This window comes from Myotis myotis, unplaced genomic scaffold (genome assembly GCF_014108235.1).
Source record: "Myotis myotis isolate mMyoMyo1 unplaced genomic scaffold, mMyoMyo1.p scaffold_m19_p_3, whole genome shotgun sequence".
Lineage (NCBI taxonomy): Eukaryota > Metazoa > Chordata > Mammalia > Chiroptera > Vespertilionidae > Myotis > Myotis myotis.
Window position 1 is genome coordinate 207,056,800 of NW_023416335.1, and position 26,941 is coordinate 207,083,740.

At 60.2% G+C, this 26,941-nt stretch overlaps 1 protein-coding gene across 7 annotated transcripts; it reads left to right on the plus strand.

The window, feature by feature from the left end:
* Positions 1-26,719, plus strand: MICALL1 (MICAL like 1). 7 transcript variants are annotated; one of them, XM_036296686.1, is made up of 17 exons: positions 303-428; positions 2,912-3,057; positions 4,467-4,515; positions 4,891-5,032; positions 9,399-9,478; positions 10,211-10,353; positions 12,747-13,201; positions 14,978-15,035; positions 15,838-16,232; positions 17,521-17,936; positions 20,021-20,155; positions 20,986-21,112; positions 21,221-21,311; positions 21,465-21,538; positions 23,940-24,054; positions 24,243-24,289; positions 25,218-26,719. In XM_036296686.1, the coding sequence occupies exons 4-17, from the start codon at positions 4,948-4,950 to the stop codon at positions 25,337-25,339; spliced, it is 2,343 nt and encodes a 780-aa protein (XP_036152579.1). In that variant the 5' UTR covers positions 303-428; positions 2,912-3,057; positions 4,467-4,515; positions 4,891-4,947; the 3' UTR covers positions 25,340-26,719. The 7 variants fall into 7 exon arrangements, 4 of the variants coding, with proteins under 4 accessions (XP_036152577.1, XP_036152576.1, XP_036152579.1 ...); XM_036296685.1 differs by lacking the exon at positions 303-428 and adding an exon at positions 2,757-2,824; XR_004965684.1 differs by lacking the exon at positions 2,912-3,057 and having other exon boundaries at positions 1-428; positions 23,945-24,066; positions 25,218-25,312.
* Positions 26,720-26,941: the final 222 nt, after the last annotated feature.

Genomic DNA, 26,941 nt, shown 5'->3' on the forward strand with positions numbered 1-26,941 from the left:
ACCGCGCGGGGAGCGGCGGCGAGTAGGCGGCGGCCGGCCGGGCTGGTCCGGGCAGGTCCGGGCGGGGAGCCGGAGCCGAGCCGGGACCGCGCCGGAGCCGAGCGAGGACAGCAGGCCCGGCCCCGCCTCCTCCCCCGCCCCGCGCCCGCCGGTCGCGCCGGAGTTCGGAGCCGCGCCGGGCAGGGCCGCGCCGCCGCCGGTCCTCGGTCCTCGGTCCTCGGTCCTCGGTCCGCGGCGAAGCCAGATCGCGGCTCCCGGGGCCGGGCCGAGCCGGCGCGGCGCATGGCGGGGCCGCGGGGCGCGCTGCTGGCCTGGTGCCGCCGCCAGTGCGAGGGCTACCGCGGCGTGGACGTCCGCGACCTGAGCGGCTCCTTCCGGGACGGCCTGGCCTTCTGCGCCATCCTGCACCGGCACCGGCCCGACCTGCTGTGAGTGCGCGGGGACCCCCCTCTGTGACGCGGCCGCGGGGGGCAGGGGCAGGCGCCGCCCACAGAGACCCAGACCCCGACCCCACCGACGGGCCGCGACGCCCGTGGGGTCCCCGAGACCCCTGCCCGGCCCCCCGGGGCCTCGGACCCCGCCCCTGGGCACCCCCACCGGCGCTCGGTTGCCTCCGCGGCGGGCGTTGGGGGTGGGGAGGGTGGCCCCGCCCACCAGGCACTGATTTCCGCCTCAGCGACTCCCCCACCCCCAGGTCTCAACTCTTTAAAGGGGGCACCGAGCCCTCTTTGGGGACCCTGCCTTTCCTGCACTGGCACCCCTCCCTGTGCGGCATGGAGGCCTTTTCCCTCTTGGGGGGACTCCCTAGCTCTGAGTGCAGTGAACCTCACTTCTCTGACTCCCCCCCGGCATGGAGGGAGGAGACCCTAGGGCACAGGGCTGGGTGAATGGAGAAAGGCCCCCCCCCCCAGGACACAGACCTGCCTCCGAGCGTGCGTGCGCCCCAAGGTCCTGCTGACCTCAGGGGGGGGGGGACGACGACACGTGGAGACGCAGAGTCTGACTGGCAGCCACCGGGGTATGAAATGTCTCCTTCCTCCTTGTCCCCAGCTGCCCCGCGAGGTTCTCATGGGAACATGTATTCAGGTCCCCCCTCCCCGAGCAGTGGACTTGGGGCTTCTGTCTCAGCTCCCTCTTCCTTGGGCCTGTAAACTCTTCCATTCATTCATTCGTTCGTTCGTTCGTTCGTTCATTCATTTATTCATTTATAAAACACTGAGTAAAGTTGATCTGGTGCCTGCCATTTCTGGTGCTGACAGCGCCCCCCACCAAGGGTGCTGAGCCTGGCAGGGTCCAGAGTCTCTGTGTCCGCTTCACCCCCAGACCTGTGTCCCCGAGGACAGCACCTGAGAGGGCTTTGAGGGAGGAGGGGAGGGAGGAAGGGTGCCTCAAGGATCCCTGGGCTGGCGCATGCACTTAGTTTACTCTGTTCCACGCGGTACAGTGTCTGTGGGTGGTGGGTCGGGCCTGGAGGAGACGGCTCTGGGGGTGTGGATGCAGAAGTGAACAAGGTGAGGTGGAGACAGACGTAGGTGGGCCCTGCCGGCTGGGGGGCGCGTGACAACTGCACGAATAGAGGTTGGGTGCTCAGGAGAGGGGGCTTGAAGGACGGAGAAGGGCACCCAGAAGGGAGGGGAGGGCTGGGAGGGGTCTCCTGTTTTGGCTGGGGGGCAGCTGGGGAGGCAGGAGGCAGGGGCCAGGGCCAGGTGTGAAGGGACTTGGGTATCACACGGGGCAGGCTGCTCGGTCTGTGCTCAGTGCCATGTCCCAGGTGTCCCTTGGGTAAGTCACAACCCCTCCGCCCGCCCTCAGGCATCAGCTCCCTCATCTGTAAAGTGGGGTTGATAATAAGACTGACCTCACAGGGTGGTTGTGAGGATTAAATGAGGAAATGAGCATTCAATGAACAGTAATTATAAGTAGTGTTATTAGGCGGTTCGGGGATGATGATGAAAGTGTCTTGTTCTTCATTTATTCAACAAGTAGTGACAGAGTTACTACTCCGTGCTGGGCACTGTGCCTGGTAGTGGAGATAGCAACCAACTAACAAAGAGACAAACCCCGCACAGTCTCCCACGTCTCCGGGAGTAACAGATGCGGACGCAGGGGTGATCATTCCCCGTGGGAAGTGCTCTCTCAGGGATGGGAAGGCCTCCCAGATGTCACATCGTTTCCAAGGAGACAGCAGGGGCCAGGTCAGGGCGTTCTGGGCAGAGGGGACACCCCCCCCCCCCGCCCCCGCCAGCAGAGGAGGCACAGGCAGCGCTGCCAGGGCCCATGGCGCATGGTGGGCGGGCCCGGGGAGTGGCTGGGCCGGAGTGCTTAGGGCCTCTGGCTGCCTAAGGAGGGTGCACAGGGCCATGGGAGCCATGGTGGTTTTCAGCAGGGGAGGGATGTGGCTGGAGTTGGTGTGGAATGGAGAGCGGCTCCCTCCTGAGAAGAGATCTAGGATCTCACCCAGGCGTTCACTTGCAAGGCAGGCCAGTGTTGGGGCTGCCAGCCCATTGCACAGGACAAAAACTGAGGCCCAGTCCCACCTAAGGCACAGAGAGGACCTCAGCGGTGCGGAGGGGAGGATCTCCGTGAGAGTAGGGCCTGGCAAGCAGCATCTGAAGTAGCTCCTGGCGCCGTGGGTCCTGCCTCTGAGGGGGGCGGGCTCTGCTGCCATGTTCATTCTCTCTTCCTCCAATCCAGGCACCTTTAAGCTCCCTTGAGGGCAGACACCATGTGGGTTTCATTTCTGTGCCCTTCATCTCTCCCAGAGCCAAATACAACTTCCCCGGCCTTTGAAAGTCGCAGAAAATCTGTTACCCAAGCGCAGATGGTGATTAGACAGAGATGGGGGTAGGGGGAGGCTGGAGGAAGAACTGTAGTGTCTTGCGGGCCTTTACAGTTTTTACGCTGCTTCCAGGATATCTTCATTCAACAAACATTTATTGAGTGCCTACTAAGTACCGGGACCTATGTACCAGGTGGAGTGTTGGCGACACAGGGTGAATAAAAGCCCACCTTCCTAAGAACACTGCTGGGGAGACTGGAAGAAGTGGCCGAGACAAGGTGCTTTGCCTCATTGGGTCCAGGAACAAGCCTTTGTCTTGGGGGCTTCTGCTGGTGCCCCCTCATTCCCTTCACAGCATCACAGACCAGGAGGCTGAGGGTTCGGAGGTCACATTGCTTGCTAAAGGTCATGCTCTTAGGTCAAAGCTAGGGGAGTTAGGGACCCAGCTGAGGGGAGAAGGAAGTAGCCTGGCCAGGGGGTGACAAAGGGGGCTGAAGCTCATATACAGCCACCTCCCCTCTGTCTAGTCCATCCAACCTTGGGGCACCTCCCTTCCGGGGTTCTCAGCTTACTGTACCTGGATTCTGCCTGGAGAGGCTAGGGGTCGGAGGGCTGGGGGAGGGGCGTGCTTGCCCTCTCCCTTGTCTGTGAGGCCTTCCCTTCACCCAGCGCAGCCTCCGCCAGTCCTCTCCGCCAGTCTGGAGGAGCAGAGCCCCGGGGAGGACGTGCTGCCTGCTCCAGCCTCTGACCCCTGCATCAGGCAGTCAGGCTGCAGTTTTCAGCCATAGAAGGGCAGCGACTTGGGCGGTGCACCCAGGAGGGTGCCAGCAAGAAGGCTGGGCTGCCTCCACCGGTTTCAGCCACTCTAGCAGCCGGGAGGGGGCGAGGGGGATAGATAAAGCCGGCAGGCTGGCCAGCTGTCCCCTCCAGGGTCCCCCAGGCCAGCTCTGCTGCCTCTCACCTGTCTCAGCTTAGAAACTGGGAAAGCCTTCGCCACTCCCCCAGGAGGCGGCCCCGGAGTGGCCCAGCACGCAGCCAGCCGGTCAGTGCCTGCCAGCCGCTCTGGAGGCTGTTCTGTTTCCAGTCCAGTTCAGGCTTGTTCTGGTCCTGGCCCCATGATGAAGCCGCCATCCTCGGGCTGGGCTGGGATTCAGCATGTTGGTGTAGCTTCTCCAGGTTTGAGACGTGCAGTACAAGGACCAGGAATGTGGATTTCCGGGGCTGGCTGGTTTCCCCTCTGCGGGCCTCAGTGGTCTCATCTGAAACGGGGTAAACGCCAGCCAGGCAGAGTTGAAAACAATGTAAATTCAAGACAGGAGCTCCGCACAGCACTGGCGCGAGGTCCTCGATCCACGGATGTCCCTGTTTTTACAAGTATTTGTCCTGGGCTGACCAGGATGTGGCTTCCTGGGGAAGGGCATCCTGATTCGCAGTGAGGTCAGGGATCTTCAACCTGGAAGCTTGCACTTGAGCCCTACCCCTTCGAGTGATTTGCGTCCTCCGCTTGGGTGCCAGGAGCTCAGCCTGTGCCCCCACCGGAAGGCCCAGTCCTACCGGCATGTGCTGTTGCCTCAGTTTCCTCCTGGCCAGTCCACAGACCCCGCCCCTTGGGATGAGGTCACCCCGCCTGCCCCTCCCTTTGTCCAGTCACCTCGTCAGTGCTCCTCTTCCCCTTTGCCTCTTGCAGAGATTTTGATTCACTTTCCAAGGACAATGTCTTCGAGAATAACCGTTTGGTGAGTCCTCAGACAGATGAAAGCACAAGAGGCTGTGGGGCTGGGCTGGGGTGGGGCTGGGGTGGGGCTGGGGTGAGGCTGGGGTGGGGTGGGGCTGGGCTGGGGTGGGGCTGGGGTGGGGCTGGGCTGGGGTGGGCTGGGGTGGGGGTGGGTAAGGGTCTTAGGGCAGGAGCTGTGGGAGGGGCTGCCTTGCACTGGGGCCCTGGCTGCTCCTTTCCCCACCCCTGCTTCCCTCTGGCCCGCTTGTCCCTGGAGCACCAGGCCATCATGTGGGTTCAGAGCTGAGGGGAGCCCATGCCCACCCTGCCCTGGTCCCACTGACGGGCGCCCACTAACCCTGCCTCCTCCCCCACCCCTGCACCTGTTCCCACCCAGGCCTTTGAAGTGGCCGAGAAGGAGCTGGGCATCCCTGCTCTACTGGACCCCAATGACATGGTCTCCATGAGGGTCCCCGACTGCCTCAGCATCATGACCTACGTGTCCCAGTATTACAACCACTTCGCCAGCCATGGCCAAGGTGAGAGGGGGCAGCCCTCGGAGACTGGCCCTGGGGCTGGGGCTGGGGCTGCGGACGGGTGGTAGTTTTCTGCACTGCAAACAGGCAGCTGGGGAGGCAGCCCATCATCCATTCACTGGATCGTTCGTTCACTCATTGAAATGCCCTTTTCTGGGTGAAACAGCATGTGCTGGGGTATAGCTGTGACCAGGTCTCTGTCCCCCGGAGTGCCCAGTCTGGTGGCGGGGACAGATAACAAACACAGCAACCCATAACTGAGCAAAATAATATGAGAGGAGACAAAGTGGGTGGGGGGGTGGGGGGTTGGGGGGGGCTTCCCGCTGTCTGAGTTCACCTCTCTGCACCCACCCCACTTCCTGTTAGCAGACACTTCCCTGGGGTTTTTCCTGCAGCAGGGAAGTGACCCTGTGGGCTATTGTGCAGCATCTTCCCCAGAAGTGACCTTCAGGGCCTGAGAACTGGGAGGCTGGGGAGTTGGGGGTTCCCCGGGGTACAGGGTACTTCTCTGCTCTGAGTCAGGTCACTGCGCCGGCGACAGAGCCTCCTGCCTGGAAAATCCCCATGCAGGAATCTCCTGTGGCAACTGGCCCAGAGAGGGGAAGCAAGGAGCCCAAGGTCACACAGCAGGAAAGCAGAGAGGCTGGGTGGAGAATACAGGTGTCCGGACTCCTGCTCTGGGTCACTTCTGGGTCCTGAGTCTGGGAGGGGGTGGCGCCTTGCCCATCCCCTGCCCGCTTTCAGCCCTGCCTCCTGTCTGCTGTCCATGTGGACAATCCCAGCCCATCGTTAAGGAAGTGTCTGTAAAGTCAGGTCTTTTTTTTTCCTTTTTAAAAGTAAAGCATGTTTATTGTAGACAAGTCAGGACACAGAAAAGGACATCAAAATTAAAATAATATCTCCCCTTCCCGAGATATTGCTAGGGATTAATATTATACTTGAACAAATAGCATGGTGTGTATTTTAGTAGAAATCAAATTAAATAGATTTCTTCACCACGGAGTCGTCGGTGAGAGGCAAATAGGGTGGAAATTAAGAGCGTGGACTCCAAACGTTTTAGCTGCCATTTGCTCTCTGGGCGACAGTGGGCCCCCACGGGCACCTCTCTGCCTCAGTTTCCCCTGGCGATGGAGGTAAGAATAGCGCCCACCTCGCAGGGTTGGTGTGAGGAGTAAGCGAGGAAACGTAAACGCGCGTGCGGCTCTTATTTAGACTCAAGGTCAGCGTCATTATGACGTCTCTGTTCCGTTGGTTAGAATTTAGCTTACTTACCTAGAATCACAACTTGGTCCTGTGTTCTGGAGGGTTTCCTGTCGAAACCCCCAGGCTCGCTCTTCTGAGCTCTTCTTCTGGGGAGCTGTGGGGTGGGTGGGGTGGTGGGGGGCCGTCGATCCTGCTGTTGATTTGGTCCTGGGCCCTCACCGGGCATCCGGGGGTGAGGGCGCCCCGCGGGCCCAGCTCCCCGAGCTGTGCCTGGGCCTGCGGGGATGCTTGTTGCTAAAAGCACAGCTTGTACTTTTCCTATAACTTGGCCCCTAAATGCAAACCATTTTTATCCCACCTGCTGCTCAACCAGAGGAAACCCAGCGATGTGTGCCAACCCTGGAGGCAAAGCTGGCTGTCAGACTCCCCCAGATGGGCCCGTTCTGTACTTTCTGGGCGAACGGGGGCGATTTCAACGCTGCTTTTGACTGGACTGGACTCTCACCGGGCTGGGCAACCTTGAACCCGGCCCTGGCTGAGACACTGAAGTGCCGTGCTGAGTGCTCAGCTTGTGCCAGGCTCTGTGGGTGCCAGTGACCCTGGGCACATCAGCTGCCCCCTGACCTCCAGGAGCCACAGCCTGGTCTGGAGCCAGCATATGAGTCCAGGACGCCCAGCGTCTGGGAAGTCGGAGGAGGGGTTCCAGCCCACAGGGTGGCAAGGGCAGGTCATCAGGAGAAAGTCCAGCTTCTTAGTGGGCCCTGAGGTCCTCCCCACGCTTAGCCTGAGCCACTCGCTGCCCCAGCCTCTTGTGCTTCTTGAACACCTCACGTTCTTTTTGTTTTTTAATGTTTTTATTGACTCATGAGAGAGAGAGAAGGGGAGAGGGATAGAGAGAGAAACACCGTCGATCGGCTGCCTCCTGCACACCGAGCCGAAACTGGGGCATGTGTCCTGACCGGGAATGGAACCGGTGACCTCCTGGTTCATGGGTCAGCGCCCAGCCCTGAGCCACACCAGCCTGCACACATCACGCCTTGTGCTGCTAAGTCTTTCTTCGTGGTGATCCTCCCGCCCCAAACTCCATTGTCTGTTCCATTTCTTCCACCCCAGCACGCGCTTTCCGACGGATCCTCTAATCTTCGCATTCTGCCTCTGAGCAGCCTGCGCGGCTCTACCTACTCCAGGTGCTCGCGTCTCCCCGCCCCCTGTTCAGCACAAGACTGTGGCCACAATATCGCGACGACTCCTCTCTGTCCCCTGCAGACCGTCTCTGTTCACAGCCGTAGAGCTCCAGCACTTTCCGTGTAACATATCTATGGAGTGCCCGCTGTGTGCCAGGCACTGTGCTAGGGAGAGAGCTGAGAATGAAACAGACTCACAGAGCTTGCAGTCTAATGGATGAGGGGCGGGTGAGAGGGGAGAGAGAGAGAGGTAATAAGTGACATAATGTTAGGAGAGTCCAATAAGAAAACAAAGTAAGGTAATGGGATGAAAGCGATGGGAATAGGAAGTGGTCAGGGAGGCCCTCTCGGACGAGGTGACATTTGAGTAAGCCTTGAACAAGGAGGAGAAGGAGGCCATGTGAAGCTCTGGGGAGGAATGTTCCAGGCAGGAGGGCACAGGCTTCCAAAATTTTTTACCACGATTCATGGTAAGAAATACAGTTCCCTAGCCGAAACCGGTTTGGCTCAGTGGATAGAGCATCGGCCTGCGGACTGAAAGGTCCCAGGTTCGATTCCGGTCAAGGGCATGTACCTGGGTTGCGGGCACATCCCCAGTAGGAGGTGTGCAGGAGGCAGCTGATCGATGTTTCTCTCTCATCGATGTTTCTAACTCTCTATCTCTCTCCCTTCCTCTCTGTAAAAAATCAATAAAATATATTTAAAAAAAAAAAAAAAAAAAAAGAAATACAGTTCCCATCACAGCCTGAGTTCATGCACACATATGTAACTGAAACAAGTTTCAGGAAACGATTCTTCCCCCTACACATGTGATGCACAGAGATACTTTCTATTCTGTTTCATCTTCTTTGTTGTTGTTGTTAATCTTCACCAGAGGATATTTTTCCATTGATTTTTAGGGAGAGTGGGAGAGAGAGGGAAAGACAGAGAGAAACATCGATGTGAGAGGAACACACACCCTTTGGTTGCCTCCTGCACTAGCCTGCGACCGAGGTACGTGCCCTTGACTGGAATTGAACCCGGGACCCTTCGGTCCACAGGCCAATGCTTGATCCACTGAGCCAAACTGGTTAGGGTTTTTTTATATATACTTTTATTGATTTCAGAGAGGAAGAGAGGGGGAGAGAGATACAGAAACATCAATGATGAGAGAGAATCATCCATCGGCTGCCTCCCACATGCCCCACACTGGGGATCAAGCCCGAAATCCAGGGAATCGAACCCTGACCTCTGGTTCATAGGTCGACACTCATTGAGCCACACCAGCCAGGCTGTTTCGTCTTTGAAATGTGCTCGTTGCAGTCCACAGAATTGATTTCAGGGTCCATTAATGGACGGTGACCTGAAGTTTGGTCATCTTAGACCACAGTAAGGAGCTTGGGTCTTATTTTTTAAATTGTCATACAGTAAAATGGACTTTTTAATACAGTTCTCTGAATTGGGGGTGTTTATGTCAATCCCTGGGTACAAAGTGGGTGCTTAGTGAATATTTGCTGCAGGAATGAAGGAGGAGGATGTTGGAGGAGGCTGGGTGGGGTGGGTGGGTTTCTCTGGTGTGAGGGACAGCAGGCAGGTTCTGGGGTGCGGCTGCCCGCCGGGGCGTCGGTAGGGCAGCTCCTTGCTGGCCCCAGGGAGCCAGCCCTGTTCCCGATCGGCCAGCACAGTGCGGTTCCCTTCTTTCCCCAGTGCCCCGGGGAGCGGGAGGGAGCTCTCCGTCCTCCCATGGGCTGGGCACTGTTAGTTCTGTGATTGTGCGGCTGCCTCTGTGCACACGGCCCCCGGGCGAGCAGCTTGCATTCAGGACTTAGCTTGGATGTGGAGGTGTCCGTGTCCGCTGGTCGGTGTGAAGGGGGAGCCTGCTCTGGTCCCGCTGCACTGGGACCGAAGGTGATGTCTGCGGAGCTCAAACCTTCGGCCAGGTTGCGGCCGCCTGGAAGCCCAGCGTCGCCACCTGCCTCAGGTCTGTTTCCGTCCCTTTGCAGCCGGTGTCTCACCACCCGGAAAGGGCCTGTCACCCTCCTCCCCGCCATCCACTCCAGTGGAACCAGAAGAGAGGGCTCAGGTAGGCAGATGTCTGGGTGGGCGGGTGGGCGGGTGAGAGGGTCGGTGGGCAGGGACAGCGGGCATTGCAGGTTCAGAGGACACTTGGACCTTTCCCACTGGCTTTGGGAGTGGAGCCTCACAGGCCAGGCCTGGGAGGGGGCACAGGGCAGCCCACAGCACTGACCGCCACGTTGGGCCTGACGGGGATTTAATACACTCGCTGGCACTGGCGAGACAGCTTTTCAGCGCCCTGATGGTTCTGTTTAACCCTCTAACAACCCTGGAGGTGGCTGTAATGTGTCCTGATATACAGATGAGAAAACCGAGGCTCAGACAGGCTTGCTCAAGGTCACAGAGCTTAGAAGGACAGAAACTGGGAGTTAAGTCTGCTGGGGCTCTCGGAGGGAGGCAGGGAGGGAGGCAGGGAAGACAGGCCAGGGCAGTCACCCCAGGGCCAGCCTGCAGGGTAAGAGCCGCCGAGGGGAGGGGTCAGACAGCAGGAGCCGCCGTTCTGGTGGGGGAGCCCAGGCTCTGGACGTCGGGACGAGCATGTCTCCATCCTGACCCAGGGACCTTTCGCCCTCTCTGGGCTGCAGTTTCCTTGCACCCTGTCCCCCTCCAGGGCTCTGCCGAAGCTCGTTAGCACTCAGCAGGTGTCCGCAGTGCACGTGGGGGGCAGCGGCCATTAGAGGGACTAGGATGGCTGGTGACCGTGCCCCGACCCCCAATCTGCCCGCCCTGTTCCCCGCAGGGCGAGGAGCTCGCCTCAGGTCACCTGTCGGAGCAGAGCGCCCACCGGCCCCCCAGCAGCGTGTGCGCAGCCTGCGGGCAGCACGTGCACCTGGTGCAGCGGTACCTGGCCGAGGGCAAGCTGTACCACCGGCACTGCTTCCGGTGAGTGGCGGGGGCCTGGCCGGGCCTCGACCCCAGCACCCCAGTAGCAGGGAGGGAACTTCCGTGGTTCAGCACCACCGTGGGGGGCACCTTGGTGGGCTCTCCTTACGGAGCATCCTGCTTGTCTCCATTTCCTGGGGAGCAACTAAGGCCTCCGAGGGGAGACCTGCTCATCGCGTCATTAGAGGCCGGAGCGGGCTCTGCCCCGGGCGGCGCTCTCGGAGGTGAACCGCCCATGATGTTTTAGGACAGTGGTCGGCAAACCGCGGCTCGCGAGCCACATGCGGCTCTTTAGCCCCTTGAGTGTGGCTCTTCCACAAAATACCATGTGCGGGCGCGCACGTACGGTGCGATTGAAACTTCGTGGCCCATGCGCAGAAGTTGGTTTTTGGAAAGGAGATGGACTAAACAAGTGTGCAAGACGAGTGTGGATGGGAGAGTTGGAAGGGGTCGACCTCAGCGAACGCACCTCAATCAGATTGAGGACGTTTTTAGCAAAGGCCAGCTTAGGAGTACCCTAATGAAGTTAATAACAATGTACCTATCTAGATAGTTTAAGTTTAAAAAATTTGGCTCTCAAAAGAAATTTCAATTGTTGTACTGTTGGTATTTGGCTCTGTTGACTAATGAGTTTGCCGACCACTGTTTTAGGAGCATAATCTGCTTTAAGACCACTGGGGAGAAAGGGTTTTAAAATATCACAATAAAAACTTGCTTTCTGTGTACCGCTCCCAGTGGAAGCCAGGTTTAAAGAGAATGGAATAAGAGGCAAGGAAAATACAAATAATTTAGAAAATATATGATACAAGAGAGAAATCAGAAAAGGAAATTGAAGAGTCAAGGGAGCTGGTGATTGACAGTTGCCGAATGCTCTGTGTGTGTGTGCGTGAGATGGGTGTGCGGTGTGTGTGGTGTGTGTGTGTCTGTGTGGTGTGGTATGTGCACGCGCATGTGTGTGTGTGGTGTGTGTGTATGGTGTGTGTGTGTGGTGTGTGTGTGTGCACGCGCATGTGTGTGTGTGGTGTGTGTGTATGGGGTGTGTGTGTGTGTATGGTGTGTGTGTGTGGTGTGTGTCTGTGTGTCTGTGGTGTGTATGTGTGTGTGGTGTGTGTGTGTGCACGCACATGTGTGTGTGTGGTGTGTGTGTATGGGGTGTGTGTGTGTATTGTGTGTGTGTGTGGTGTGTGTGTGTGTGTGGTGTGTGTCTGTGTGGTGTGTATGTGTGTGTGGTGTGTGTGTGTGTGGAGTGTGTGTGTGGAGTGTGTGTGTATGGTGTGTGTGGCGGCTGCACCTGGAACCTGGGACCTGACAGCAGGACTGAGGGTCATGGGGGGAACACTCGGGGAGCCATCACACCCATGTCAGGGCAGTGTTTATAAACTGTTTACAGCGCCCCTTCCTCCCCCCACCCCCCTCAGTAAGAAGTCCACTTGACATTGTGACCAGGTGTGAACACATACCTGAAGTAAAGCTTGTATAAGTAGAGGCACAACTGGAATAAGAGTCAAGTGCGACCCGCTCTGACATGTATTTGGTGCCGTTTTCTTTTCTTTTCTTTTTTTTAAAATATTTTATTGATTTTTTACAGAGAGGAAGGGAGAGGGATAGAGAGTTAGAAACATCGATGAGAGAGAAACACCGATCAGCTGCCTCCTGCACATCCCCCACTGGGGAAGTGCCCGCAACCCAGGTACATGCCCTTGACCGGAATCGAACCTGGGACCTTTCAGTCCACAGGCCGACGCTCTATCCACTGAGCCAAACCGGTTTCGGCCCGTTTTCTTCTATCCATAAAACAACAAAACAGCCCTGACCGGTTTGGCTCAGTGGATAGAGCGTCGGCCTGCGGACTGAAGGGTCCCAAGTTCGATTCCGGTCAAGGGCATGTGCCTGGGTTGCGGGCACATCCCCAGTAGGGGGTGTGCGGGAGGCAGCTGATCGATGTTTCTCTCTCATCGATGTTTCTAACTCTCTATCTCTCTCCCTTCCTCTCTGTAAAAAATCAATAAAATATATTTGAAAAAACACAAAACAAAAAAAACCCACACACAACAAAACAAACAGCCTGCTGGCTGAGAACAACGGAGTCCGTCCTGAGCCCTAATGGCGGACGTGCTCACTGGACGGTCCCTCTGGGGGAAACGTTGCTTCCTCTTGCAGCACAAACTGAATGTGTTTCACAATTCCTGTTGCTGATTTCACGTGGTTTTATTCTGCTGCGATCCTGACAGTTACCATTTTCCTTTTCCTCTGGGAAGTCCAGGGCATTGAGACAGGATCCGTCTGGCATTTGGGAGGAGGCGGAGGGAAGGGCCTTGGTGCTGGAGGAGGGCGGCCGCTCGCTGGACCGGGCTGCCTGGTCCAGTTTAACACCCATCCCCTTCTCCCTGCAGGTGTCGGCAGTGCTCCAGCACCCTGATCCCGGGTGCCTACCGGGCTGGGCCTGAGGAGGGCACCTTCGTGTGTGCGGAGCACTGTCCCAGGCTGGGCCCGGGTGGGCGGGGGGCCAAGCCCCGGTCCCCACCACAGCCAAAGCGACAGCCAGAAGAAGGAAAGGAAGCCGCAGAAGAAGCCAAGGATGTGGAGGGAGGCGGCCCCAGCCCTAGGGCGGCTGCAGGGGCCGAGGTCCGGCCCCAGATCCCCACCAAGCCCTGCCTTCTGGACAAACCACAGGATCTGGCCAGCCCCCAGGCCGGCCGCCCCATGCCCACCCCCAGGAAGACCTTGGAGAGCACAGCCCCGGCGCCCTCCGTGCCCCCGACGCCCGCTGTGCCCCCGACGCCCCGGCCCCGGTCCAGCCTGCAGCCTGAGAACTCCGTGGAGCAGGGAGGCGGCAGCCTGGTGAACGGTGAGCAGCGGGACGGTGCTCGCTGGGAGTGTGTGGTGTTTCAGTGGACACGTGCCCTGGGCGTGTTGCTGGGGCCTGTGTCTGTGTGTGTGTGACTGTGTGTGTCTGTGTGTGTGTGTCTGTGTGTGTCTGTGTGTGTCACTGTGTGTGTGTCTGTGTGTGTGTGTCTGTGTGTGTGTGACTTTGTGTGTGTGTCTGTGTGTGTCTATGTGTCACTGTGTCTGTGTCTGTGTGTGTGTCTGTGTGTCTGTGTGTGTGTGTGTGACTCTGTGTGTGTGTGTGTGTGTCTGTGTGTGTCACTGTGTGTGTGTGTGTGTGTGTGTGTGTGTGACTGTGTGTGTGTGTGTGTGTGTTTGGGGGTGACTGTGTGTGTGTCTGTGTGTGTGACTGTGTGTGTGTCTGTGTGTGTGGGGGTGACTGTGTCTGTGTGTGTGTCTGTGTGTGTCTGTGTGTGTCTCTGTGTGTGTCTGTGTGTGTGGGGGTGACTGTGTCTGTGTGTATGTCTGTGTGTGTGTGTGTGTCTCTGTGTGTGTGTGTGTGACTGTGTGTGTGTCTGTGTGTCTGTGTGTGTGTGTGTGTGTGACTGTGTGTGTGTGTGTGACTGTGTGTGTGTCTGTGTGTGTCTGTGTGTGTCTGTGTGTGTGTGTCTGTGTGTGTGGGTGACTGTGTGTGTGTATATGTGTGTGTCTGTGTGTGTGTGTCTGTGTGTGTGTGTGTGGGTGTGGGTGACTGGTTTCCAAGGTCATTCATGCCACAAACAGTGACTGAGGCCGCGGGCACAGCTCGAACAAAGCAGATGCATACAGATGGTGCCTCAGGCTGCCCATGCTGTGTGTGTTGGGGTGTTTGTGTTCTTCTGTGAGTCTCGTGTGCTTCAGTTTCGGGGTGTCGAGCAAGTGCGCACGGTGTGTGCCTGTGTCCCGACTGCATCCGGGACTCTGTGTGCCCGGCCAGTTTACATACTCCCTCGGGTGATCTCCCTCTCACGCCCAGCCCATGTCCTGTCCGATGTCTGACCGGGGAGTGCTCAGGGGCGGGGACAGGCCCGGGTGTGTCCCTGGTCAGGTGGTCCCCCGGGGGGCTCTGTTCAAGGCCCTGATGGCAGGACTTTCCCAGATGACCTGCCTGGCGCTGTGAGCTCACGCAGGCAGGGCTCCTGGGCGCCTCTGATGTGCTGGGCAACCCTCTCACCTGCTCAGGGAAGGCGGTCAGGCGAGGAGGGCCCGTGGGTCTGGGGCAGAGGCTCCCTCTGGCTGTTCGGTTCTGTTCTGAGCTGGGCACGGGGACAGAGATGGTGTTCACCTGTGTGTGCCTTTGTGGTGTAGCCAGTCTCCGGGGGGACCGGGCACAGGCGGGTTCAGTAGAGCCTGAAGTCTGTTAGGAGGGGCAGCGGGGCTGCGTGGGTTCAGGAGGCGTCCAGGAGGAGGTGGTGCTGGGTGCGTGGCGACGTTTCCCGTGCACACAGGGGCAGTGTCTGAGGGCACTGGGTGCCCCTTCCCAACTGAAATGCAAAGGGGTTTCAGCTGCCCTGTCCTTTCCCTTCGACCTACTCTGCCCGTCCCTTCTGGGGCTTATCTAATCTCCCTGAGCCCTGGGGTGGGAGGTGCGAGTGTGGGGTGAGGTTGCCATGGCCACCTGGAGCCCGTGACCTGCCAGGTAGGAAGGAAGGGCACTCCGTGGTGAGGCGGTCACTCTGGCTGGCGACCCGGCTGCCCCACTGCGCTGCCCAGTCCACAGCGGCCATGAAGGCCTGTCTCACCCTCCTTTCCCATCTAGGAAGGCTGCACGAGCCCCCCGTCCCCAAGCCGAGAGGAACGCCCAAGCTGTCAGAGAGGTACGCCGGCCCTGGATGGCTCTGGGGCCCTGGTGGTGGGAATGGGGGGCTCCTGGGACCTCTGGGGAGGCACAGGACCTACTGTATACCCCCCAAGCATGGGCAGGGTTCATCTCTGGGTGGGGAAGGAGTGCTGTGCCCACATCCCTTCCCCCGAGGCTCCCCGGGGACCCCTGACCTGTGGGCAGCGGTGCCAGGTGGAGTCACCCACCTCTGCAGTCCCCTCGCCTCTGCTGCCTTTGTGACGGGGTCCTGGGCCGGCTCGCTGAGCTGGGAGGATTGGCAGGCAGGTGTAGGAAAGGCCAGCACAGCGCAGCCATGCACCTGGCTCAGCCCTTCCACCGGGGACCCTGCATCCCGGGTGAGGACATCGGGACGTCCCCTGTGGTGTGGCCACCACAAGAGTAGCTAAGACTCGGCAAGCACTTGCTGCGGGCCAGTGCGGTGCCCGCTGGACCCGTCCCGTGACCTGTGGGGGAGGCTCCCTGCTGTCCCTTGTCCCGGTGGGAGGTGGTGCAGAGGCCAGGTGACCTTCTGTGTCACGGAGGGAGCCCCTGTGGGTCTTTCCTGGGCTGGGCTGTGTGGCCTGAAGGTTCACCCCGTCTGGCCTCTAGGGGTACAGGGGGATGTGACCGTCATAGTCCGTGTCAGCCTGCAGCCCAGACTGGCCTCACCATGCTGGGGGCGGGAGGGGAGGAAGCGCTGTTTCTCATCCGTCCCCTTGGAGATGGACTCCGCGCTGTGCAGAGAGAGGGGGGTGCTGCCCCTTCCCTCCTGAGGGTTCCTGCCTCCTGCCCGACAGGACGCCCGACAGGACGCCCGCCCCCAGGAAGGACCCTCCCTGGATCGCACTGGTCCAGGCAGAGCCAAAGAAGAAGCCGGCCCCTCTGCCGCCGAGCAGCAGCCCCCGGCCGCCGAGCCGGGACAGCAGGCGGGTGGAGAATGGAGGCGAGGAGGTGGCCCCCAGGAGCCCTGCGGCGGCTGGCCTGGAGCCCAAGCCCTACAACCCCTTTGAGGAGGATGAGGCAGAGGAGGCGGAGGAGCCCCCTGCTGCACCCAGTCTGGCCACCAGCCCTGCCCAGGCCCAGCCGGAGTCCACACCCAAGTCCCTGCACCCCTGGTACGGCATCACCCCCACCAGCAGCCCCAAGACCAAGAAGCGCCCTGCCCCCCGGGCGCCCAGCGCATCCCCGCTCGGTGAGTGCGGTCCCTGGAAGCTGTCCTGACAGTCGGAACTCGGGTCAGGGCTGGGAGCGGGCGTGGTTCAGCAGGATCCCTCTCGGCCAGGTGCCAGGTGGTTCACCTGTGTCCCCTCATTTATCCTGGAGCTAACCTGTGAGAGAGGTACCCTACCCCCATTCGCAGGTGGGGAAACCGAGGCACAGAGAGGGTAAGTGATTTGCCCAGGTCCTCACAGCATTTAAGCAGCGAGGCAAGATTTGAATCCAGGCCCTAGACTCTGCGTTTAGCTCTGTGGCCCCCTCGCAGGTCTGCTGTGAGAGTTCTCCGGTGCAGCGTTGAGCACAGCCTTGGCTCCCGGGAAAGCGCATGGCAGGGCTTAGCTGGCCTCTCCAGTGACAGCCTCGCCAGTCACTCCCCTCCCGGCGCCGCTGACAGCCTCGGGCTCTGACCTGGCCGTGTGACTCGGCCCTTGTGACTTTGAGCAGTTCCTTCCCTGTGTCTGTCCTCGTTTGCTCATCTGGGAACGGGTAGTGGTGGGCGTGTGCCCTCTGCCAGCGCTCCCGCCCCTCCAGGCACCGGCCGGCCGGCAGTCTTCTTAGCCCTGGGCCCAGTCACCTTCCACCATGGCAGGGGGCCGGCTGCCTGCCAGACCTCAGGGGAGCCCCTCAGACTGGGGGGCCTGGAGCGGGTTGGAGATGATCAAAGGCAGGTGGTCTGGGGTCCCCACTCTGGCCCTGCTGGAGCCCTGAGACCCTCTAACTGAGCCAAGTGGAGGTGGTGGGCGGCGTGGGACGCAGACAACGAGACGAGCTCTGAGGCAGACTCACGGGGTTCACCCCAGCTGTTGCCCGGCAGTGCCTTCGAGCTGCGCCTGCTGCCTGATATGCAGATGACGACACTGAAGCGTATTTCAGTGGTGCAGGCAGAGCCTGGCCCAGAGCTGGCCGCTGCGAGGCTGCGGCTCCTCCGCTCCTGCTGCCTCCCTCCCTCCCCTCTCCTGGTGGGAGCCTTGCTTTCCGTTTTGTCTGTGCCTCCCCTCCCCTGGCAGGTTTGCCTTTTTTTTAAGGCTAAAATTTTTATTTATTTTTTTCCCCTGTTTATTTTATTTTTGTTTGTTTTCAGATTTGCCTTTTAAACTTGGCCTGGGTTGGCTCAGATATGGGAGGGGAAGTGGAGGTGGTAGCCGTGCTGGGTCAGAACGTGAGAGGCGGGTCCTCGGGCCGGGCTCCATGTGGACGTGGAAGGACATGGTGGCCGAGGCCACCCGCAGACCTGGCGCCCACTTGCTCCTCTGTTTGCACAGCTCTCCACGCCTCCCGCCTCTCACACTCCGAGCCGCCCTCGGCCACCCCGTCGCCGGCCCTCAGTGTGGAGAGCCTGTCGTCCGAGGGCGCCAGCCAGCCCGCCGGTGGGGACCTCCTGGAGCCGCCGGTTGTGCCCAAGAGCTCCTCAGAGCCTGCTGTCCACGCTCCGGGCACCCCCGGGACCTCTGCCAGCCTCTCTGCCGGCTCCTCCCTGTCCTCCTCTGGCGAGCTGGCACAGCCCACCCCGGACCGGACGCCTCAAGCCAGCCCTGGCCTCGCCCCCAATACGAGGGGCAGCTCGGGTGCCCAGCCAGCCAAGCCCTGCAGTGGCGCTGCCCCCACCCCGCTCTTGTTGGTGGGAGACAAGGTCCCCGTGCCTTTGCCTGGCACCTCCTCCCCGCAGCTCCAGGTAAAGGTGAGTGCCTCACCCTCACCCAGAAGCTGGCCTGTCAGTGAATGGGGTCTGGTCTCAGGACAGGAATGTCCGGGGCGTCCATCTTTGCTGGCCTCTTACTTCTTGACTGACCTTGCCGTGTCTATTTACCCATTCGTCACCCCATTCGCTGAGGCACAGATCCATCTGTCTGTCTTTCGTCCATCGGCCAGACCTCCCGTCCATTTCTTCACCTGTCCACCCGCCTGGCCTGTAGGCATTGATGCATTCAGGCACCTGCTTACCTGCCTATCCATGCACTTCTCCCTTTGGGATCCACTCACCCAGCCACCATCCATCCGCACGTCCTCCTGTCCACCCTTCTGCTCCCTGAGGCCCTATTTATGCCAGAGGCCCTCCCAGGCCCATCCTGCACTCCGTCTCCTTTCGGGGGTGGCGTGGGCATGAGGTGACCATCCCAGGGAACTCAGGACCTTTGTGGGCTGTCTGCACACTTGTTTCACTCCCACGCCAAGAACGGGGGGTGACCAGGGGTCAGGACATTCCTCTGGGCACCTAGTTCCTGAGGGGCCTCTCTTGCAGCCACAGCCCCTCTGGGCCACCAGGTTCTGATCGTCCACTTTCGCCCCACACTCTGAGCTCTCTGAAGGCCAAGGCTGGTCCAGCCCCCGGGGAAGTGGCAGGACGGCTCCTATGGGGCAGCTGTGGTCCTGGTCTGACCCGACAGGACAAGGCTGGGGAGGCAGCTGACCTATTGGTCCAGTCTCTGCCCATGTGCCTCTCAGGCATTTAACCTTCCCTGACCTCCGCCAAGGCTGCCGGTCTAGCTCTGCCACCCACCTGCTGACCCTGGAGAAGGCCGCCCTGCCCCTTCTCTGGCCCCGCCCCTTCTCTGGCCCCGCCCCTTCTCTAGGCCTCAGCGGCTCTGAGAAGCTGCAGGGTTCCTCGGTGGGAGGTGGGGGAGGGGGTGACTTGAGGCCGCTCCCTTTAAACACCCTCTTGGTGTGAAGGAATTGTGTCAGAAAAGGCTGAGGACCCCCGAGGGGCTGGGGTTTCGGGCTGTTTGGCACTGCTGAGCCCCTCGGGGTGCGACTGCGGAGAGAGGAGGTAGAGTCCCAAGTGGGCTGGCTTCCTTTTGAGGCATCCCCACACCCTAACCCCAAGGGTAGGGGAGGATGGCAGAGGCACTGTGGGCAGAAGTGGGGGTCTTGGTGGGTGCTGCCTTGCGGGAACCGTACCTGCCTCCCTGCCATGCCTGGACTCAGAGCAGCTACCCCAAGGGAACCTCTCCCCGGGCTGCACAGGGGGTGAGCAGGGCCCCGGCCTCCCCAGCTGCTGGGGAAACACTCGGGGAACACGCCACAGCCCGTGAGGCCTCTCCATGGGGCCCTGATGACCCCTCTGTTTCCAGGGGCTGGGGAAGTGGTTGGAGGTGCTAGGGCTGCTGGCTGTGCTGGGAGAGAGAGAGAGAGAGAGACAGAGAGACAGAGAGAGACACGCTCTGGTGCACGAAGGGGCCAGTGGGGAGAGGGTTCTTTCCTGGGCAGGCGGGAGTGCTCTCCGCCACCTGCTGGCCAGATGCAAGGGGGGGGGGTAGGATCCCCTGCTTTCCTACTTCCCAACTGGGGCCACGCTGGGCAGGGAGCAGTGCCTCTCTGAGCCTGGGGGTCCTCGCTGGGGAAGGGGCGGTTATGAGGCCCGAATGAGCTACGACAGCTCTGTTGGCCTTAATCTCCCAAGACCTGACCACTGCCCCAGGGCTGGATGGCTGCCCGCCCTGCCCTGACACATGCTCAGCCCGGCTGGGGCCCCTGGGAAGTGCATGACTTTGAGCCTATTACTCAACCACTCTGACCTTGAGTTTTAGCTGTAAAGGGGGCATCACAATACCCACTGTGAAAGCATATGTACGAGTTCCAGGGCAGCAGCCGCACTGGGCGGTGGGGAATGGGAGGTGTGTTGGATGACTGAGGGCCTCAGAGACTGAATGCTGGGAGGTGCCTCTCTGCGGGGGGGCCCCCTCTCCTGCCCCGGGGCCAGCCTGCTTTCCAAAGTCCCACTGCTCCCTTCCCAGACTTACCCTCTGTCGTGTCACCTGCCTTTAGTCTTCCTGCAAGGAGAATCCTTTTAACCGGAAGGCGTCGCCCACAGCGTCCCCAGCCCCAAAGAAAGCCACCAAAGGACCCAAGCCAGCGAGGCCACCTGCCCCGGGACACGGCTTCCCGCTCATCAAGCGCAAGGTACCAGCTGGGAGCTCCAGGCTGCCGGGCCCAGCCTTCCGTGGCAGCCACAGGCTCCCCATGGGGCACGTGGGGAGGATGGGCTGCCTGGGCAGCTGCGCCCAGATGTTGGAGAGGGGTGTGTGGGTGGTCCAGCTGGAAGGTTAACTTGACCAGGGAGATTTTTAGCAAATCAGCTGTTTGCAAGCAGGAGCAATGGGTGGTGCCTCTAGCTCGTTACTAAGAGTAGCTCAAGGATCAAAGCACTCACGTGACTCTTCAGTAAGATGGACCCGTGTTCTCCAGTGTACCTCCATAGCAGTGATGGCGAACCTCTGACACGCATGTCAGAGGTGACACACAAACTCATTTTTTTGGTTGATTTTTGTTAAATGGCATTTAAATATATAAAATATCAAAAATATGGTGTTTTTTTTAATATGGTTGCAAAGATCAAAAAATTTCTCTATGTGACACGGCACCAGAGTTAAGTTAGGGTTTTTCAAAATGCTGACACGCCGAGCTCAAAAGGTTCGCCATCACTGCTCTATAGCAAGGCCACCCACACTGGGATATGGCCTAGGGAGCGGCAGAGGAGGGGCAGGGCTGCCACGAGAGGCGGGAAGCTGTGCCTCCCTCTGCATGTGCCCATTGGTGCCGGGGCCAGGGGCATGGAGCAGCTGTGTCTGTGCCCACAGCAACCCTTCCCCACCCTGGGTGCCGCACAGGGCGTGGGATGGCGCCCGGGCCCTGGGCCTGTGGCGGCCAGTGCCGGCCGGAGAACGTGAAGCTCCTGGCAGCAGGCAGGGGCGGGTGGCTGTTCCTCAGGTGACCGGGGTGCTGTCGGGCAGGTCCAGGCTGACCAGTACATCCCCGAGGAGGACATCCACCGAGAGGTGGACACCATCGAGCGCCAGCTGGACGCCCTGGAGCTCCGTGGGGTGCTGCTGGAGGAGAAGCTGCGAGGCGGGGTGAATGGTGCGAGAGCTGCGGGAGGGCCGGGGCGGGGGTGGGGGTGGCGGGTGCCGCTCTCACTGCGGGCGGGCCCTGCTGCCAGCCCCGGCCTCAGTGTGCACCTGGTTGCAGAGGGCCGTGAGGACGACATGCTGGTGGACTGGTTCAAGCTCATCCACGAGAAGCACCTGCTGGTGCGGCGGGAGTCCGAGCTCATCTACGTGTGAGTCCTCCCGCCCTCGGCCCCCGCTCCCGCCCCGGGACCGTACAGCTGGGAAGGGAGGCACTCCCCGCCCTCCTCCCGCGCCACTGACAGCGCAGGCCAGGCCGCCTTGCGTGGGGCCGAAGTAACAGTCGTCTTATTCCCACCCTCCAGCTTCAAGCAGCAGAACCTGGAGCAGCGCCAGGCCGACGTGGAGTATGAGCTCAGGTGCCTCCTCAACAAGCCAGGTGAGTGCAGCCTCGTGCCCTCGGGCACCACCCAGGCCTGGGACCCGTCCTTCCCCTCCAGGCTGGGCAGTGGACGGACAGCGCCCTGATGGGGACACACCAACTCTGGGAACAGGGCCGGGGAGAGGGCTGGGAGGCGCCGTCTGGGTTGCATCAGGTTATAAACAGGCGTGGCCAGCAGGGGAGTGTGGACACATGTGTCGGAGATGACTGGCCCACAGAGCACCAAGCTCAGGAACAGACTGTGGCTGCCCCCCTCCTGGGACCTGTGGGTGGGTGGATTCCCCGGGGGCGGGGCTCAGGCTCCAGAGCCCAGGGCTGCTCTGATGAGTGGATGACAGCAGCTCTGGGCTCATGCCCTCAGGCTAGAGCAGTGATGGCGAACCTATGACACACGTGTCAGAGGTGACACGCGAACTCATTTTTTTGGTTGACTTGTTAAACGGCATTTAAATATATAAAATAAATATCAAAAATATAAATCTTTGTTTTATTATGGTTGCAAATATCAAAAAATTTCTATATGTGACACGGCACCAGAGTCAAGTTAGGGATTTTCAAAATGCTGACACGCCGAGCTCAAAAGGTTCGCCATCACGGGGCTAGAGCAAGCATGTCAAACTCTCGGCTGCTTGCCTGGGCTAGAGCACAGCAGGACTGCCCGCACTGGGGGGAAGGTGGAGGGATCCCCCGCACAGCGTGACTCAGGATGACTGGGAGGGGGGCAGGACCGGCTCAGGATGGTGGAGGGGCAGCTGGAGGGTCGGGGAGGAGGCAGACCATCCTGTGTTTTGCTGCTAATGTCCTGGGGGCGGGGCCTCCCTGGGCCTCAGTGGCTTTGGGTGTCAGACAGGATGAGGGTACCTACCTCACAGGGTGTCCATGGGGCCAGGTGACAGTGGGTGTGGAAATACTCTGTGGCCCCTGAAGGGCGGAAATGATGGTTGTTAAGTGGCTGAGCTGGGGTCCGTGGCTGTGACACGGGAGCCGCAGCGGCAGGCCCAGAGGCCCAGGGACTGTGGTGTTTAGAGCGGGAGCCAGGGCTCTGACCACTTCCTGTGGCCCAGGTGGGCACCGTCATTTCCACCAACAGGTGAGCCAGAGGTGGAGTCTTGCCCAGGGATGGTGGACCTGGGCCCGACTCTGTAGACACAGCCCTTCCTGCCAGCGGGTCGGTGCTGCCTCTCCATTGACTGGGGACGTTGGGAGGTGGGATGAGGCCCGGAGGCCAGAGCGTCCCTGGGAGTCACTCGCAAACCTCAGGGAAGGCTGAGGCGTGGCCACCCTGGATGGAGCCACAGCGACACCCTGTGGCCAGAGTGGGCACAGCACCTGTATGCCCGGCCAGCCTGGCTCTGGCCTTACTGTGTTGCTTCTCCAGCCCTCTGCATGGTGACAGCACATCCTAGCTTTGTCACCTGTCCCCAAGGTTGCTTTGGCAGGTGGGACTGGTTTATAAGGCCCCAAGTGGGTTGGAGCCCCATAGATACCATAAGGGCTGCAGATGGTGTCAGGTCGCCCAGGTTCAAATACGGGCTCCATCCTTGCGGTGTGACACTGATCACGGACTTGACTTCCCTGAACCTCAGCTTCCCCACATGGAGATCGGTGACATAATTTACCCGGGCTCAGATCTGGGAAGTGGCAGAGTAGGACTTGAACTGGGGAACTTGAAGCCCGAGCTGTCCCCAGAACTGTGAGGGCCACCTGCTCTTGCCTTGTGCGAGGTGAAGTGGAAGGGGCTGGGCATGGCTGGGAGTCCTGTGGTGGCAGGTGTGGAGGGAAGGCCCACGGGGCACCCATCCCCGGGGCCTGTGGGCCCCTGAGTTGGTCCGTGAGGGTTCTTGAGAGGAGACTGGAGGAGCAGCAGGTGCATGGCTGGGCCCCCTGCCCCAGGGTCCCCTCTAGTCTGCCCTCCTTCATGGCATTGATGTTCCAATAAGCCACGTTGGCCACCGGGCTTCTCCTGCACGAAGACCCCTGGGATTCCCTGTTCTTTCTCCACCCCTGCTCCCCTGGCCAGCCGCCGTGGGAGGTTCTCAGAGGCCCAGCCCCATCCCGCCTCCTCCGAGAAACCACCGTGAGCATTTGTGAACGAACGAATGCGCGGAAGCAGGAGGCCACCTGCATGCGCTGGTCTCTGGCCTCTGCTTAGAGCAGGTGCTGTGCTGCCTCCTGAGCCCCACGGGTGGTGTTTCTGGTAGGCAGCCCAGTAACCTTGGTCTCCTCTATAATGACCTTCATCTTTCCCAACACGTGGACTCCCCACCCATCTGCTCCTGCATCCTGGCCTCTGGCACAGGGCTGGCCCGAACTCGGCACTTAGGGGTTGCTGCCTGGCTTCCTGGGAAGGCAGGAGGGTTTCCTACCACTCACACCCCCAGCTTTTCTCCTTGGGCAGAAAAGGACTGGACAGAGGAAGACCGGGGCCGGGAGAAGGTGCTGATGCAGGAGATGGTGACCCTCATCGAGCAGCGCAATGCCATTGTCAACTGCCTGGATGAGGACCGGCAGAGGTGACCAGGCTGGTCAGGGCTCCCAGGGGCTCCTGGGGGAAGGGCTCAGAGCAGGCGGGCCAGCCCTGCCCTCACTGCAGCGACCCCAGGGCACCCTTGTTCACCCTGGGGGAGTCGGAGGCTGGAAGGGACTGGGATTTTCTGGCCCTTCCTCCTGTGGGACACTCAGCTTCCCTTTCTGGTTTCAGGGAGGAAGAGGAAGATAAGATGTTGGAAGCCATGATTAAGAAGAAAGGTGAGGCCCCCCCACGGCCCCGGCCCCTTTGAACTCCAGGTTGAACAGAGGGGTGGAGTGGGCACTACAGCGATGGGTGTGCCAACTCCCAGTTCTGTTTTGTTGGGAAGGCCGTGTGTGGCGAGGCAGGCGGCCTGTGGCCAGGAAGGCCGGCCTGGGCTTGGAGGGTGGGTGTGGCTGCCCGGTGCCCACAGGGAGCACCGATGTGCTGTGAGCATTTTCCCAGCGTGGTTTACCGAGCTCTGCCTTCCTCCTGGAGAGCTGCAGCTGGTCTTAGAAGTCTGTGGGCTCCAATAGCAGGACCTTCCAGCAATAAGGCAGGGCCTGCAGCGGTGAAGGGAGCACTGAGTGGGCAGTCAGGAGACCTGGGTTTAATCTTAATTCCACTGTGACTCATGTTGTGGCCTTGCGGCTGCGTCTGGACTCCAGTCAGACTGCTGGCTTCCAGCCGCTCTGGTGCGTATTAGCAGGGGACTTGAGCCTGACTCTCCTGGCCTGCGAGGCCCCGCTTCCCAGGTGTGCGCTGAGGATACTGGGAAATGTGTGGGAGCACTTTGCCAGGGCCTGGCATCTACAGAGAGCTTAGTTGGTGCTCGTCCATTGTAAACCCACATTTTCTCGTCTGTCTATAAAGTCGGGGCACGGAGAGATGATTTCTGAGGTTCCTTCCAGCTCTGAGTCAGAGTTTGTGTTGTAACCCACAGAGCTGTGAGCACCGGCCTAGTGAATCAGCCTTTTAAAGATAAACGTATGCCATACTTCAGACATCGCACATTCCTTTATCCCGGATCCTTGCCAAAGCCCTGGGAGAGAATATGGTTCCCATCCTGTAGGCAAAGAACCAGAGGCTGAGGGCGAAGTGACGTGCCCAGGGCTCCCGGGAGGAGGTGCCGGCCTCTGCCACAACCCTCCCCCCTCTCTCCTGCAGAGTTCCAGAAGGAGGCTGAATCCGAGGGCAGCAAGAAGGGCAAGTTCAAGAAGGTGAAGGTGCTGAAGCTGCTGGGAAATAAGCGTGACGCCAAGAGCAAGTCCCCCGGGGACAAGAGCTAACAGCGAGGGGACTGCCACCCCCGCTGGCTCAGCCCTATCCGGGCTGGTTCCGATGACTCTGATGCTGGTCAGACCCAAGGAGCAAGCAGGGTCCAGGGTCCTGGGTCCAGGGAGCGGCAGCAGCCGCACACACCTGCCTCGTCCCGCCCAGCCCGGATGTGACGGCAGCTCCTGGGTCCTTCCTTCTGGGTCACGTCCAGACGGGATTCTTCGCTGTTAAAGTTCGGACCTGAGGGTCCTTCCCCCACGAGGTGTGCGTCCGGCCTCCTGCCTCTAGGGCTCTGCTCCTCGCAGGCAGAGCCGGGCTTGGCTGCGCTGGCTGCTTCCTGCCCGGCCCGGCCCGGCCCAGTTCCTGTCTTCCTCGCCGGGCAGGTGGCCCGAGTCTGCTTCTCCTCCCCGGGAGCTCTATTTATGAAGTCTCCGTGTTGCTCAGTGACTGTGTCCTTAGCTATGAGTGGGGCTGATGGACGAAACCCTCCCTCCGTCTCTGAGTTCCAGGAGGCGCTTCCCTCGTTCCTTGCTCTGTAGGAACCTCACAGGACGGGCTGTGATGGCTGCACTGGGGACCTGGGGGCCGCAGCTGAGTCTCCCCACAAGGGCCTCGAGGCAGCTCCCTGATCGCTGAGGGGTCTGCTTGGTGTAGGTGCTAATCCCGGTCTCTAACACACTGTCGTCTGAGGCCCCACTGAGGCTCACCTGCCCCCCGGGGGGAGGGCCTGTTCCTGCGCGTGGTCACCACCAGTCTGTCCTCACACTCCTGTTGCTTGTTCTCCCCGACTGATTCCCACCAAAGGGCTGACCGCCACTCTCCCCACTGGGAGGAGCAATGGGGACCAGGCCTTTCCCCAGGGACTGTGCCAGCAGCTCTGGTCGAAGCACTGTGGCTATCAGCTAGTTCTGGGACCTCCAGGCCCCTTCCCTCAGCACGCCTTGGGGAAGATCTCACTGTATTCACTCCAACAATGAATGGAAACCAAGATTGCCGTGCCCTGCAGCCTCGGGCGCTGTGCCCTTGGCCAGGTCTGCCTTCTTTCCCGGGTGCCTCCGGTGTCTGGCCTCACTGGTGGCCCAGGAGGCGTGTAGGGGCTCTGGCCCTCACTGCCCGCCCTCGTAGCCCTGCAGTCCCCTTCCTCATGTGCCTGTTGCCCTGGGGCTGGGTCACCGACTCCAGGGCCTTTCGGGGGCCAGGATGCAGGAACCGGGCTGGGGTGCCTCAGTGTCAGGAGACTCGGGTGGTGGGGACTACCGTGGCCATGTGCCCAGTGTCGTCAGATCTTTCCATTTTTCAAAAGAAGCTAGAAATCCAGATTGTGTGTGTGTGTGTGTAATTTGTAATGTTGGCAACTAATCTGAAATTAAATCGAGGGCAGGCTGAATGTATCCTGGGTTCCAGTTTGCTGCCTTGGGGCCATGCGGTGGGGCCGCTGTGGGGGAGGATGGGTCTTGTCATGTTGCGCCCTCTGGCCTCAGGTTCCGGAGTGCGGTTGGACACAGGCTTCCCGTGGAATATTCCAGAACCAGCCCTTGATCTGGCCCCCCTCCCTGATCTGTTTGAGGCTGCAGGTGGAGTTTACCAACCCAAACTTGGGTCATGTGGCCTGC

Bases quoted from the DNA above. Each gene is read 5' to 3' on its own strand.
- MICALL1 (XM_036296683.1), top strand. From the start codon at position 283: ATGGCGGGGCCGCGGGGCGCGCTGCTGGCCTGGTGCCGCCGCCAGTGC. The intron at 5,033-9,398 runs GTGAGAGGGGGC...GTCCCTTTGCAG, and splicing joins CTTCGCCAGCCATGGCCAAG to CCGGTGTCTCACCACCCGGA. The intron at 16,233-17,520 runs GTGAGTGCGGTC...CTGTTTGCACAG, and splicing joins GCCCAGCGCATCCCCGCTCG to CTCTCCACGCCTCCCGCCTC.